This window comes from Limanda limanda, chromosome 13 (genome assembly GCF_963576545.1).
Source record: "Limanda limanda chromosome 13, fLimLim1.1, whole genome shotgun sequence".
In the NCBI taxonomy this organism is placed as follows: domain Eukaryota; kingdom Metazoa; phylum Chordata; class Actinopteri; order Pleuronectiformes; family Pleuronectidae; genus Limanda; species Limanda limanda.
Genome location: NC_083648.1, coordinates 12,259,791 through 12,273,053, shown reverse-complemented (window position 1 = coordinate 12,273,053; position 13,263 = coordinate 12,259,791). Strand labels below are relative to the sequence as shown.

Below are 13,263 nucleotides of genomic sequence, written 5' to 3'. Positions count from 1 at the left end.
AGTATAAATTATCCACAAAATTTCCAGTTTATTCCCGTTAATTCCTGTTAATTCCCGTATATTCCCGTTAATTCCCGTTAAATCCCGGTAATTCCCACGGGAAGTTTCCAACTTTGAATATTCCCGGAATTTTGCAACCCTAATCATAAGATAAATGCATTAATTCAGCATTTGTAAAATGAACCAGTTACCGTTAAATCATTTGCGAGAGTTTACAATTCAAACGCTTTGTCTGCATCTCTGTTCTTCAAATTAGCATGCAGCTTGTAATGAAGGGATCAGCGGATCCGGGGCAACGGAGGGACACTGTATTGGCATTTGGCAGCAATGAGTCATATTGGGAAAAAAAATGCTGTTGCGCTGCCCATTTAGACGAGGAACAGAAGCTCTCCTTCCTCACGGGTTAAAATGAGGACATACAGAGACAGGGAAGGAAAAATAATCCAAAACCACATCCAAACAGGATCAGTGGCTGGCCATTGTGTCTCTCCCTGCTGAGAATAGAGAGAATAGGCCAGAGAGAGAGAGAGAGAGGGAGAGAGAAAACTTTGTGGAGTTTGTTGGCCGTGGAGCCTGAGCAGAGCGCTGAGCCGGGTTGGGCGTCGGGGGTGTCAGGGCTGAGGGGGCTGAGGGGCCAAGGTCTCCTCGCTGTGGGGGATATTAAGCCCTCTGATTAGATCTCAGGGGCCGCCCATGGCAGACGTCTCCTTTACTACAGGCCCCAGCTCATCTTTATTTTGGCAGGGTGGTGCTCTCTGCAGGCTGCACTGCACCAATACTAAGCTGTTTGTGCAGGGGAGGAAGAGGAGGAAAAAAAAAAAAGTTGATCCTTTTTTTTTTCCTCCCCCCTTTCGCCTTTTCATTTATTTATTCGTCTAGCCTACATGTGTTGGCTGCTGCTTAATCTGAGAGTTCACAATGCAAGGGGCTGATCCAGGCAACACAAACACACGTCGGCTGTGGGAGATGATTTCGCCGCTGTAAGCTGATGACTTGCTCATATCGAGTCAAAGCCTTTGTCAAAGTTTGGGGACGACAATGACTTGGAAGTCTGATTCCCCGACTCTCATAGACCGATGGTCTGTGGAAATGAACAGTTGTATTCCTCTTGAAAAGATTACATATAGTCTCAGAAAGAAGTATAAGTTATTTTTGAAAATCTGGCAGCCTTATTTGGAGTACATGGATACACCACCAACCGTAGGTACCATAGGACTGTAACTATTTGGAGCTCTGAATTACATTATTTACTGTGTCATTGTGGTATTTCTCTGTGATGTGTCATCCTATGCACCAACTTTTTTGTTTTCTCTTTGGGTGAGGGGAATTATTTACTTTATTTATTTAATTAGCTTTATTTCATCTATGTGTGTATTTTTTTTATTTTTTTTTATTTTGTTATGTAATTTTCTGTTATGTTTAATGTAGAGTGTTCTGTATGCTCTGCATGTTCTCTTACATTGGGAAAATATTTGGAAAAATTTGGATAAAATATTCTAAAAAAAAAAAAAAAAGTTTGGGGGATGGAAACTGTTGTTATTTCCAACGTGTGGGCAGCAGCTAAACAGAAAACTAATTAAGCTACTGCGTTTGTCAGACTCTGGCGGATTTTAAAGCAAGTGCATCCTGTCGGTTTTTTCAAGTTCGTACTTTGTGCTGTGACATAAGTAAAGTGCACACACAGACGCACACAAACATGTACGACTTTCATCAGGCGCACTTTCTTCGGTTTTGTTTGTCTTAAGCACATATTCCCAATCACAGTTTCCACACCAGCCCTCACCGCGGCTCCTAAGGGTGCAGGCAGACACTTCTAGCTGCAGGCTCCCCCACTTCTGAAACCTGTCAAATCTGTCCTGAGAGAGTCAGCCTCCCTCTCATCATCCTGGGGCTTATGGACCTCTCTCCATTTACCCCCCCTCCCCTCCGCAGCTCTCTTTTCCTCTCTCTCTTCCCCCACTTTCATCTCTCAAACCAAACTTGCCCGGTTGCAACCTTCTCTCGGCTTCCTCCAAGTTTTGTCTCCTTTTCTCCTCTATTTTGTCTCCCTCCCTCATCTACGACTGTGTATGACTTACTTTTCCTCCCCTCATCCCCTCCCGCCTCCTCCCCTCCCTCCTCCTCCTCCTCCTCCGGTCTGGTTTCTACAGTACGATTCGTCCTCCCTCTCCGTTCCCCTTCGGAGTGGATTGAGCATAATCGGGTATGTCAAAGAATGAAAATCACTTCCTGCCTCCCACTGAGTTGTGGGTCATGACGGGGTAGATCAAACTAAAACACGGGCATCGAGAGGGCGGATGATCTTTTAAACACAGGGTAACCTTGTTAATCAGGTGACCTCAGTGACCCAGCCTCTATCACTGCAACCACCTTGTTCCATCAAAGTTTTGCTATTTACGTCCAGACTCATTATGTCAATAACAGGGATCCTTTTAACTGTAAATTAAGTTTTTGAAAATATTCATCCACAGTGACTGAACAAAAGGAACCTTTTTGTGAATAATGAAGTTTCTCCTGGATGAATCGACCTCAGAGCAGCTTGTTATGACCCAGAGTTTTACTGTTAGCTAGCGGTTGAAGTGGTAATTATGAGAGGAGCAAAGGAAGAAGCGAGGTGAAGTAGTGCCGAGCGACTAAGTCCGAGTTAAGAGGTTTGCACATGTAGAACCCTAACACATCCTAAACAGCACATAGACTGGCACACAACATGCACATACCTCCGCCAAGGACCTACAGTCCCCTTATGAAATCACAATTAAAGTCTCTAGATCCAGATCTGGATTTGGATCAGCACCACACACACTCATAAATAGCAGTCCCCTAAACAAGATCCATGAATTATTCTCTGAGAAATCAAGGAAAATGTTGTTAAAGAAAGCAGAAACATATTCCTGGATGAGTCCCAGAATTCAAGGGGTTCTTCCCTGACCCATTCTGCATTGTTCCACCAGGTTTTGAGTAAACAAACCAACCAACAAACAGACAGGGCTGAAAACATAACCTCCTTGGAGGAGTAACGAAGGTTCTTTTAACCTTTAATATTTTCCTTAAACCTGATGTAGAAGATTGTGCATAAATCAAACCAAACAGTTTCTACAACTTTGTGCACGTGTTGGACAAAACCAATAAGAGCTCCCATGGGTTGTATCTGAGGAACAAGAGGCCATGGTCCTTTATGATTTGATGCTCAATGCTGGGATATAACTAGTTGTGCTTCACAATTTGAGTTAACTTGCACTTTACATAAACTTTTTTTGCTGCTTTATGCCTTCACTATATTTATAATATAGTTGTTAATGTCCTACTATTAATTACTTTGCATCATAAGAATAACATGCAAACTATATAATGTCTTATAGTATACACTGTATTGTTATTCATTTAACTACCTAACATGAAATAGATTATAGCTCAACTTTGAGAGAGATCTAACAATCTATGCAAAAAATAATAATCTACTATATTATACACATATGATATATACGTATACAGGGAGTAATTATGTGTAGTTAGTTGTTTTTAATTGTATGTTTTATCCCTACTTCTAAACATCTATTGTGAAAGAAACCAGGAGTCCTGCATGTGGTTTAGTTTACGCAGCATTTAAGGTTAAGAAACGATTGTGGTTTTGTGCTAATTGAATAATCATTATCTGTCTAGAGTCATGTTTTAAAGAGAACACCCTGTTCCCCTGACCTTAACCAAGTGTTGTGATTGCGTAAGCACAACAAGACAAAAGTTAATCATGAGTTAGTCGCAGATATTGTAGGAAAGCAAATTAATTTATTTTGCACTTTCCTGATACATTCATTATTCCCTTTTTGTGTCGATAGAAAACAGTCTGTAGGTTCACATTCCTTCATATTGCTTCTGCTGTTGCTAAATCTTGCTAAATAGTATCATATTAACATAATTTTTAAAAGAGACATAGCTATGTAGATATGTGAATGAAGGGCTTAATATGGAGTCTTTTATTGTTCCTGTATATTTCAGTAAAAGATCTGAAAAAAATCCGCCTCTGATAAAGCCTCCTAGTGACTTCTAACACTACATTCATTAAAACAATATGCTGTCAGTCAATTCGTGTTAAGGTGTTAGACTAGTGCCTTTCTCTAATTTACACCAGACTCAACTGAACAAATATATTCAAGGGCAGCTGTCAGCAAATCCCTCAATTTCCTCCTCCTCCTCTTCCTCCTCCTCTTCCTCCAGTTATCAGTCTGTCTGTCCCCTGCCTCCCCAACAGAGGGAGGCCTTTCGGTCCTCACCCGGCCTCCCTGCTCTACCAAAGCCTCTCGCCCATCTGTCTGTCGGCTCGGCGACCACTGTCCTGAGGGTGCACTCTGTCTCTCCCTCCTCCCCTCTCCCCTCCCAGCATCCCTCTCTCTCTCTCTCTCATGTGCTGTGATCGATATGGACGCGGAGGGAGAGGGGGGGACCTGTCTGTCAAAGCAGGCGGTGAAAAAAATGAAGGCTCAGATGAAGGAGGCATGCTCTGTATATTAAATGCCCGGGACCCCTGTGAGGGGTAGAGGGAGGGGATATATCAATAGGCTTTTTCCCTAAAAGAGAGATAAGGCCAAAACAGCGACGGGGGGGGAAGCAGGACGGAGGAGAGGAGAGGGAGAAGGTGGAGAGAAGTAAGAGATGAGGGAGATGAATAAAGAGCTTTGGTAGAGCGAGGTTTATGAAGAGGTAAAAAATGTGGAGAAAAAAACAATATTCGAGCGAAATGTTAAGGATGTTAATTGATATAACAAGTGGAGGATACACAATTTTCTTGTGCGACACGTGAGGAGTGGGGCGGGGGGGTTGGGCGGGTGGTGGGCAGGAAGCAGGAGAAAAAGGGAAATGAGCTGAGAAACCCAAAAAGTGTGAGGAAGAGTAAAGAGCTGAGGAGGGAAGAAAGAGTGAAGAGCCCAAGTTAACGACTTTGCAGATTTCATTATAGAGATAGTTAACCCTGTTGACACTGAAGGAGGGCACCGTCCTCTCAGGAGGAGTCCGGTCCTTCCACCTCCACGCACGGAGACAGATGAGATCATTACAGCTATCAGCACCACTGCCATCCACAATTAGCACATCTCCTTTTCTCCCCCCCTACTCCACCACCCACCTCCCCATCTCCCCTCAGCTCACCCCCCACCTCATGACACTTCTTTGGCCTTGATTTGGAGGCAATTTGACGAAATAAAAAAAGCCACATGCAGCAAACTGCTCTCAGCTTTTTCGCCGACCCACTTGCTTGACCTCAACCAACTCATTTAGAGCCCATTTGCCTTTTCACACTTCACTAAAAAAAAAAAAAGAAAGAAAGAAAAAGAAAAGATGCTTGGAACGCAGAGCTCTGCAGATAGAGAATGTAGACGTCGCCGAAAAGTTAACACAAAACTAGCTTGTGACTTTTTAAAGTGTTTATCTGTTTACTCGGTTCACACATACACCCACACACTCACACACAAAGTCTCCATGATAATACATTGACTTACATTTATTTCCTGGAGACTAACTCTGACCTTAACCAACTCATTTAGAGCCCATTTGCCTTTTCACACTTCACAAAAAAAAAAAAAAAAGAAAAGGAAAAGATGCTTGGAACACAGATCTTTACAGAGTGAGAATGTAGACGTCTCCGAAAAGTTAACACAAAAACTAGCTTGTGACTTACTAACGTGTATATCAGTACACTGGGTTGACACACACGCGCACACACACACACACACCCACACACACACACACACACACACACACGATATAACATTGACTTACATTTATTTCCTGGAGACTAACTCGGACCTTAACCATATAGGTATTTAATATTTACCTAAAACTTAACCAACAATGTCTTCACATTAAAATGTAATGATTAATGTTATAAGGAATATCGTTTTGTCCCTTTTGTCCCATACAGTGACTGTTTAAACAGATTTAGGTCCCCACAACATGAGTAACACACACACACGTAAATACAATCAGAATACACACCTGTGAAGCAGACAGGACACTTGAACGTCCCCCCCATGCCCTCGAAGCTGTGCTCGATCAGGTGACACTGGAGCTTCGCTGGTGAGTCGAACGACTGACTGCAGAGCTTGCACTCATGGTTCAATCCTTCCTCTGCAGAGAAGGAAACACAAGAACACAGAGACAATAATCATGAGAATGAATATAAGAAGAGCATGAATAGCAGAGGTCTCACTCTGCCTTTGTTTTTTTGTTTTCCTTTTTCTACTTTATGCTAGCACAAGAAAATAAAGTTCAACAAATTTGTGGCAAAGACTCCTGCCTGTGATTTTCATGACAATGACAAAAAATAATAAAACGTGGTGATCTCCTCTCATCTGGCATAAATTGGATGAGCGGCCAGGGTGCTAGTCATTCAGACGAGGTGTTGAGCTATGTGAACACGGCGAGCGTCACCCTTTTGATAAAGTTATATAGGATATCATTCACTTTTAGGGTCTTCAAATTACAGCAGATTTGAAGGAAGTCTAAATGAAGGAAACTGGAAATCGTTAAATCAGAAACAGGCAAATTGCCTCATTTAAAACAGTGCGTTGCTATTTTACAAGGACAGACAACAGCTTCTTAAACCTCCATTTTATATCAAGGAATCAGCTCATCGCTCAGCCTGGTTGCCAAAACAACTCTCCCTCACAACGACCTCACGTGTCAACATTTTTAATGCAGCGGTACGACAGGTATTCCAATAGCAAGACAGAGTCCCAGTTTAACTGCTTGGCATTAGACTTCCCCCCCACATCTATCTTGACATTAGACTACCTCAGCCATGTTGTTCAGCCGGTGAACCTGCACACTCATTTGCAACACAACGATCTGCTGACTCGGACTTCCAGAGAGCTGCCCATCTCCAGCGCGTCAATAAACGGCCTCTACGATCTGCCACGGGACCCCGACTAGTGCTTTGTCAAACTCTTGCCAAGCCCGACATGGCCGGCTACTGCGGAGGGGGGGGTGTATGCACTGGGGACTCATGGGGAGTTTATCCCCAGATCTCTGCAGCCCAGTACCCGCCACATGGGCTCTGGGTACCAGAAAAACAAGTCACAAATACACAATACACCAACCAGCTGTGCCTGGCTGGCGTCCTGCAGGTTCCAAGTAGAGGGTTAATTAATCGAAGTCCAGCAAAACAAATTTGCTGAGAAAATTTGCAGTGCAATAAGATAGTAACCTTTAATTCAGTGGATAAGACACCTGCCTAGTGCTCATTCAACAACACTATTTTTTTCCAACTCGGGAAAATGTTTAAATGTTCACCTGGTGTGAAAAAGCTGTTTCACAAAGTCATATTCAAAATAAACAAAAATATTACTTGATAAAGAATATCATAAAGATGTTTTGACCCCTCCCCAAAAGGTCATGGATATTGTATGAGTTTTTTTTGCATGATCTTATGATCCTACAAACATAGGAAACCTATCTTCCTTGGCAGAGTAATATTTATTTAAGTAATTGCAATATGTCTGATGAACCATGTTACTTCAGAAGAGGAATACAAATAAACACTATCTCACTTTCTACACCAATGGATTGACACTGAGTAAAAGTGATAAATGAAACCGGTTGACCTCTGATATTTTAGAAAGAGAGAAGCGTCTCCTGCGGCGTCTTGTGAAACAATAGCTGTGAAAACATATTTAACTTTTTACTGTAACATATGTTCTTTTTGGAGCTTTTTCTTGATAACATATAAATATGGCGTGGTGTATCTGGTAAGCTGGAGTCTGGAGCATTAAAAACAAAGCGCGAGTTGTCAGACTAACAGACTACGTTCCCCCCCTGTGACTGTCTGGCAAACAGCTAAAGGCTGATCAAAGCACCGCGTCGTGGCTTGAAAGGGGAAAAGAGTCGATGGTGTGTTCCGCAATCATGCGTTGGACAGATGAGATATTCCGCAGCCTACATGTGCGACCGGGTGTGAGCAGCGGGCGTCAGCGAAAAGAGAGGGGGGTGGGGGGGGGAGGTTGGCACGAGCGCATGGAGGCAGCCGTGCAGGAGGATCACCGCCCTCTTTGATCACTGTTCAGTTTGCTTATCTGTGTGAGGGTGTACACGGAGGTCAAGCTTGCTGCCGGGGTTCACGGATCTGTTCCTCTGCCATATGCGCAGCCTCCGTTTGACCCCGGTGCACAACACTGTCTCTTCGGAGACCTGGCCTGCTTCATTATGCAGAAAACTCTGCACCTGCCTGACTGACCTTGTGTGTGTCTGTGTGGGTATGTTTGTGAGCATGTGTGTGTTTATGTCTGTGAGCAGGTGCATTAGCAAAATGGCAAAACGATATAAATATACTTCAAATGTGAGGAATAAGTGTGATGTTGTTCATTGTTTTGTTTTTATATGTCACGAAAACTCCCATTAATGCCACCACTCTGTCGGGTGTGTCTCTACTCCTCTGTCCTGCTGGGGAAGAGAACTCACTGCTATCGAAGAGGAAAACATTTAAAGTCATTTCCTGAAACAGCTGGAAATCATAGTCTTTTGCCAAACGTTACAAAAACAGCTGTCAATTGTGCAGTTGTTGCAAACTATATTTATCGTGGACTATTTGGTGCTCTAGCAGGATTTGCCGAAAGTAAATACACAAACCCACTTCATTGAGGGCAAAGTTTGACTCATTGAGTTTTATTTGCTGATTTTAAATAACATTTTACTGATTTGTTTTTTGCTTCGTGCTGTGTTTTGTTAATATTTGTCCTCTTTGTGAAGCGCCTTGTAACGACAACAATGATAAGTGCTATATTTATTTATAGCAGAGTGCTATAAGTGCTGTATTATTACTGTTATTATTATTATTACTAATCACCTATGCCAGGCTGTGGTTACACTAACAACAAAACACTAATGTAAAAATAAACTTTATTTAAATAACAAAAGTTAAAAAAAAGTGCTTCACATTTAAAATGTCAGGAAATAATTTTAAAAAAAGCAAATAGAAATATATAAAAGCGAACAATACAAAACTATTTAAATGAGTAAAATGAAAATCTGACTTTTGACGGGTACGGTCGCTTTGATAAATTCAGTTTTGATTTTGGTATTTTTATTGGGATTCCTCGACAAAGAAAGTTGATGATTATATAATTACTATATATTAAAAACTCAACTACATGTTTTATATGTTTACATACAACCCATCACTGAAAGTGTACTACATAACAGACAAATCAATACAGTCAGATAAAAGATTGAGAGAGCATCAGAAGATCTGAGTGTGACTCTGTTCACATCCAGCAGTGGAACAGGGGTGGAATCAGGCTGGCAGTCTGTTTCTTAGTGAGAGCCAGGGGAGGAAGTCAGCTCGCTCGCCCCTATAGCTGCCTCATTGGGCTGAGGTCACTTCCTGTCGCTCCCCCAGCCCTTCTCCTGGGCTGCCCAATCAGCACGGCCCTGCGCGAGCCCCCACCCCCCCCGCTCTGCAGCGAGCAGACTCTGGATATAGTTACAGGGCCACAGGGGACCGTCAGCTCTCTTTCTCTCCCCTTATCCTCCTCCCACTCCCCGGTTCGGAGTCTCCCGAGTGTTCTCCGCTGCCACCACCCTGTCCCTCTGCACTCCTAAGAAAATCCTTTAGATGAGAGCTGCTCCTGTGCCTGCTCCCTCTAAGCATCCCTGACACCAGCAAAGTAAGCCCATCTGCATATCCACAGGGCCTCGCGTTCCTGTGGCTCATGGTTTATGTATTTCACAGCTCCTTAAAACACAAACGCTTAATATCTCTCCCATGTGGAGGACAGGAGAGGGAGAGAGGAAAAAGTACTCTCAGAAAGAATGGTCTTTATTTCTCCGCGCTGTTTACTTCTTCATCCGGGGCTGAAGTTCATGTGCTGCTGAAGGTTGTTTGGGACGCTGGGGCTTGCAGCTCGGGCTTGCATAGTTTAGTAAACTCTTTATGTAACAACACCACAGCTGCAGCATATTAAATTCGGTGAGTTTGAGGCGGCGGCGGCGAAGGTGTCTGCGATTCTGACAGAGATGTCTCACTCGGCTTCAGAGTGCAAATGCAGAGCTGTCGACTGACAGGGAGTAAAGGACTGGAGCTGAAGTAACTCCAGACAGTCTAACTTTCTGATAATAGCGTGCCGTTAAGTACAACGCAGGCGATTGCTTAATTAAAAAACTCTCCCTCAGCTTATTCGTTCCAACACCAGCGCTCCCCCCCCCCACCACCAGCCCCACTGCTGCTGCCCCTTACTCTATTATAATCATTGTGATGAGGAGCGGCGTGAATCAGAGAACTCAGGTTAAATCTTAGTATTTTTCCCGTGGAAGAGAAGAAAAAAAAAAATCTGATTCTCGGATTTACACTCGCCTCTGGGGAATGGCGAATGGCTCCCTGAAGCTGACTCTTACAGGGGCCGCTGCTGATTGTGTCGCCAAAGCGGCGCACTCTAGCAAATGATATTAAGGACATCAATCAAGGCACTTCTTTTGCTGAAAGTAATGAGTAAACAAGTGGGAGAACAAATTGAGAATATTTAAAAGGCAGGAACGGGCTGTTTTGGAGAAAGCCACAGACACAGCGGTGAAATTCATCAAAGCCGGTCCAGTCGAAGGCTCAGGTCGATGAAATACTGTGTTTCTGACCCGGCAAAGCTTTCCATAAAAATGGAGATAGCCGCTTTAAGTGAGTCTGTTGATGATGAATTTCACCTTTAGCGAGAGTTTGCTCTCTCTGTTCTACCATCTGTCTCACACTATTCAGCAGGAAGTCGGAGTCGTATGTTAATAAACCGAGAAGATTTGGTTTTCAGCGGACTCGCTGCTGTATATACAACCCACCACGGGATTGTGGATGGTAGCAGAGCAGACAGCTTCAGGCCTGTAAACAGTAGGTGGGTTTACTTCTCTCTTCTCTCGGCGGGAACTATCCATTAACAGATAATGGGGGGAAAATCAGAGTGATTAAGGCCCAGGGAATTATGGGTGAATACAAATTGACTCCACCTCCGTGTGGTGTGCTCTCTTGAGGTAGAAGCCCTGCTCATGAGAAACAAACTCATTTCAGAACAACTACAAGGCCCATTAAGGCTTGGAGAATGCAGCGGATGGGGGTAGTGAGGTGGTAGGTGGGCGCACAAAGGGATGGACTCCCCCTGGACCAAAGCTGATTGGAGAACTGGCGCCCTGGGGGGAATATTACTAATATCTATTTCCTGCCTCCACAGTTTGAGAAGGACAGAGTGAATCAAGTGCAAAATGTTGAAATTAAAGCACAAGATTTAATCATAGCACCTTGAAAACTCACCCCATTCTATCAAGGAGTTAATGTGTTACATGAACAGTGATGGAAATGTATTTGAGTGCGGGCATATAAAATCAAAGAGATTGGAAAACTACCTCAGCATGAAAGGAGAAGCTGGAGCCCTGTTTGCCTGTAGGGGAGTGGGCATGTCTGATCTACGATGTGGGCAGGAGAACAGTGAGCGATCCGCCGAGTGAGGCACCGGAGCTCGGTGTCAGGGTCCCGGGTTCAGCGCCTGCCTGACGCTGCGTCCCAGCCTCCACAGGGAGAGGGACGGCTGAGGTGAGACTGTCGGCTGTGACATGTCAGTGGTTTGGCGACGCCCTCGCACAGCGCGAGAGCAAAGGATTCCGGGGGAACACGTCTCTGGGAGAATGTCAGCTCTGATGCATGGCAGCTCGTTGGAGGTGCTAATCAGAGCAGGGCTAGGCTCCTGCTAAGATCAGCCACTCTGCGCCTACATTAACCGCCTCACAGCTCCCTCGGCTGCCGGGCCAGAGGTAGAATCACCGAGCTGACAGGTTTTCTGTGTCGAGATAAACATGCGTAACGCCTGAATGGAGGTTACAAAAGGTTTAGTCGACAAGAACACCTTTTGGAGCTCAGAAAAACGTGGCGGACAAAAAAAAACATAAGGACCCTGTCGCCTTCTGCATAAGATAAACACACTGCACAGACATTTGCATTCCTCTAGTGTTTAGCACTGCTTTTTTCTACTGTGTTGGAGAAGATGCAGACTCTGAAGCCAGGAGTTGTTATTGGAGCATCAAAGAGTTTTAATCTGCATCATGGGTAAATGATTTTAAAGCATTTTATACAGAAGATATGAAGGCAGATGTATAAATGATAGGTTTGCACTAAGCTAATGCATGTGCCACCCTCTACATGGAGCCTGGTATTTATAAGGAACCTGCTGTGCTTTGTGTTTATCTATGCATGGCTCACATTAGGTATAAACAGGCTTATTTACTCTATTGTCTCACGACAAACAAGAGGCATAATAGAAATAGAAAGACTTTACATGTCACTGAATAATATACTCCTAGATTATGATGTTTCTCATGCTACAAGTGTATTTCTCTAGAGCAGGTAAATCCAAGCAGCGTGACTCAAGTCTGGGGTAAAAGATGAAGAACACGTGCATTAGAAGGTAGCCTCCACACGATATGTACTTTTCTGAAATTTTGTGTATTTCCGATTTTGTGTGTATATATTTTTAGATTTGAAAACTGACTGAATTTAATGCATTATCCTCCTGGCGGCCACAAGGGAAACAAAAGCTAGTACAATCTGATGTGTTTGAGCAAGATCTGCTGTACACTTTGAAGGATATTCTGCCATTTTGTGTTTCGCCCGGACCACTTCACCTCCCATTCTCACATCTGAAATCCACAATGGCTAAAACTCGGTCAAATGAGCAGCGTATAGGTCACGGAAACAGGAAAAGAAAGAGAAAAAAAAAAAGCAGAGGGAGAAATCCACAACAACAAAAGGCGAGAGTCGAAGACTTGTTAACGGATGATGTGTAGGCGCCGCAGCTGCAGGCAGGTATGGAGGTCCGGTGGGGACAAACAGTGCAGGCTGCTGAGATGGATTGCATGGGAGAGCGCCGGACCCCCTGCAGCCACACAAACACCACTCCACGCTGAAAAGCTCTAATTTACTCTACACTTGCCTATTCTAAACTGCTGGGCTTTTCCTTGTGAGAAGGAAGTAAAAAGGTCAAGTGGCTACGCCCTGACCTCCAAGACGCTCGATTGGAAATTGACGTGCAAAATTACAAACCAAAGCAAAGACACAGCGAAGATGGACAAAGGGAACGGGTTGTTTTTTTTCGAGCAGAGAGGAGAGAAGGTGAGAATCGGACCAGAATCTCTTTCAGGACTCAAAAGAGTGAGTGGCCTGGATATAAAAAGTTAATTATGGGCACATGCTTGGTTTTTTTTTTCGTTTTTTTTTTTTGCCAGCCTCACTGTGGCATTGTCAGGCTGAGG

At 43.8% G+C, this 13,263-nt stretch overlaps 1 protein-coding gene across 3 annotated transcripts in view; it reads right to left on the bottom strand.

Moving 5' to 3' along the window:
- LOC133018066 (zinc finger protein 521) overlaps positions 1-13,263 on the bottom strand; it is a 94,813-nt gene that overhangs the window by 14,475 nt on the left and 67,075 nt on the right. For all 3 annotated transcript variants that reach the window (XM_061084355.1, XM_061084356.1, XM_061084357.1), the window contains one exon: positions 5,986-6,117. In XM_061084355.1, the coding sequence (XP_060940338.1) occupies positions 5,986-6,117 (132 nt within the window). The remainder of the gene's footprint in view (positions 1-5,985; positions 6,118-13,263) is intronic.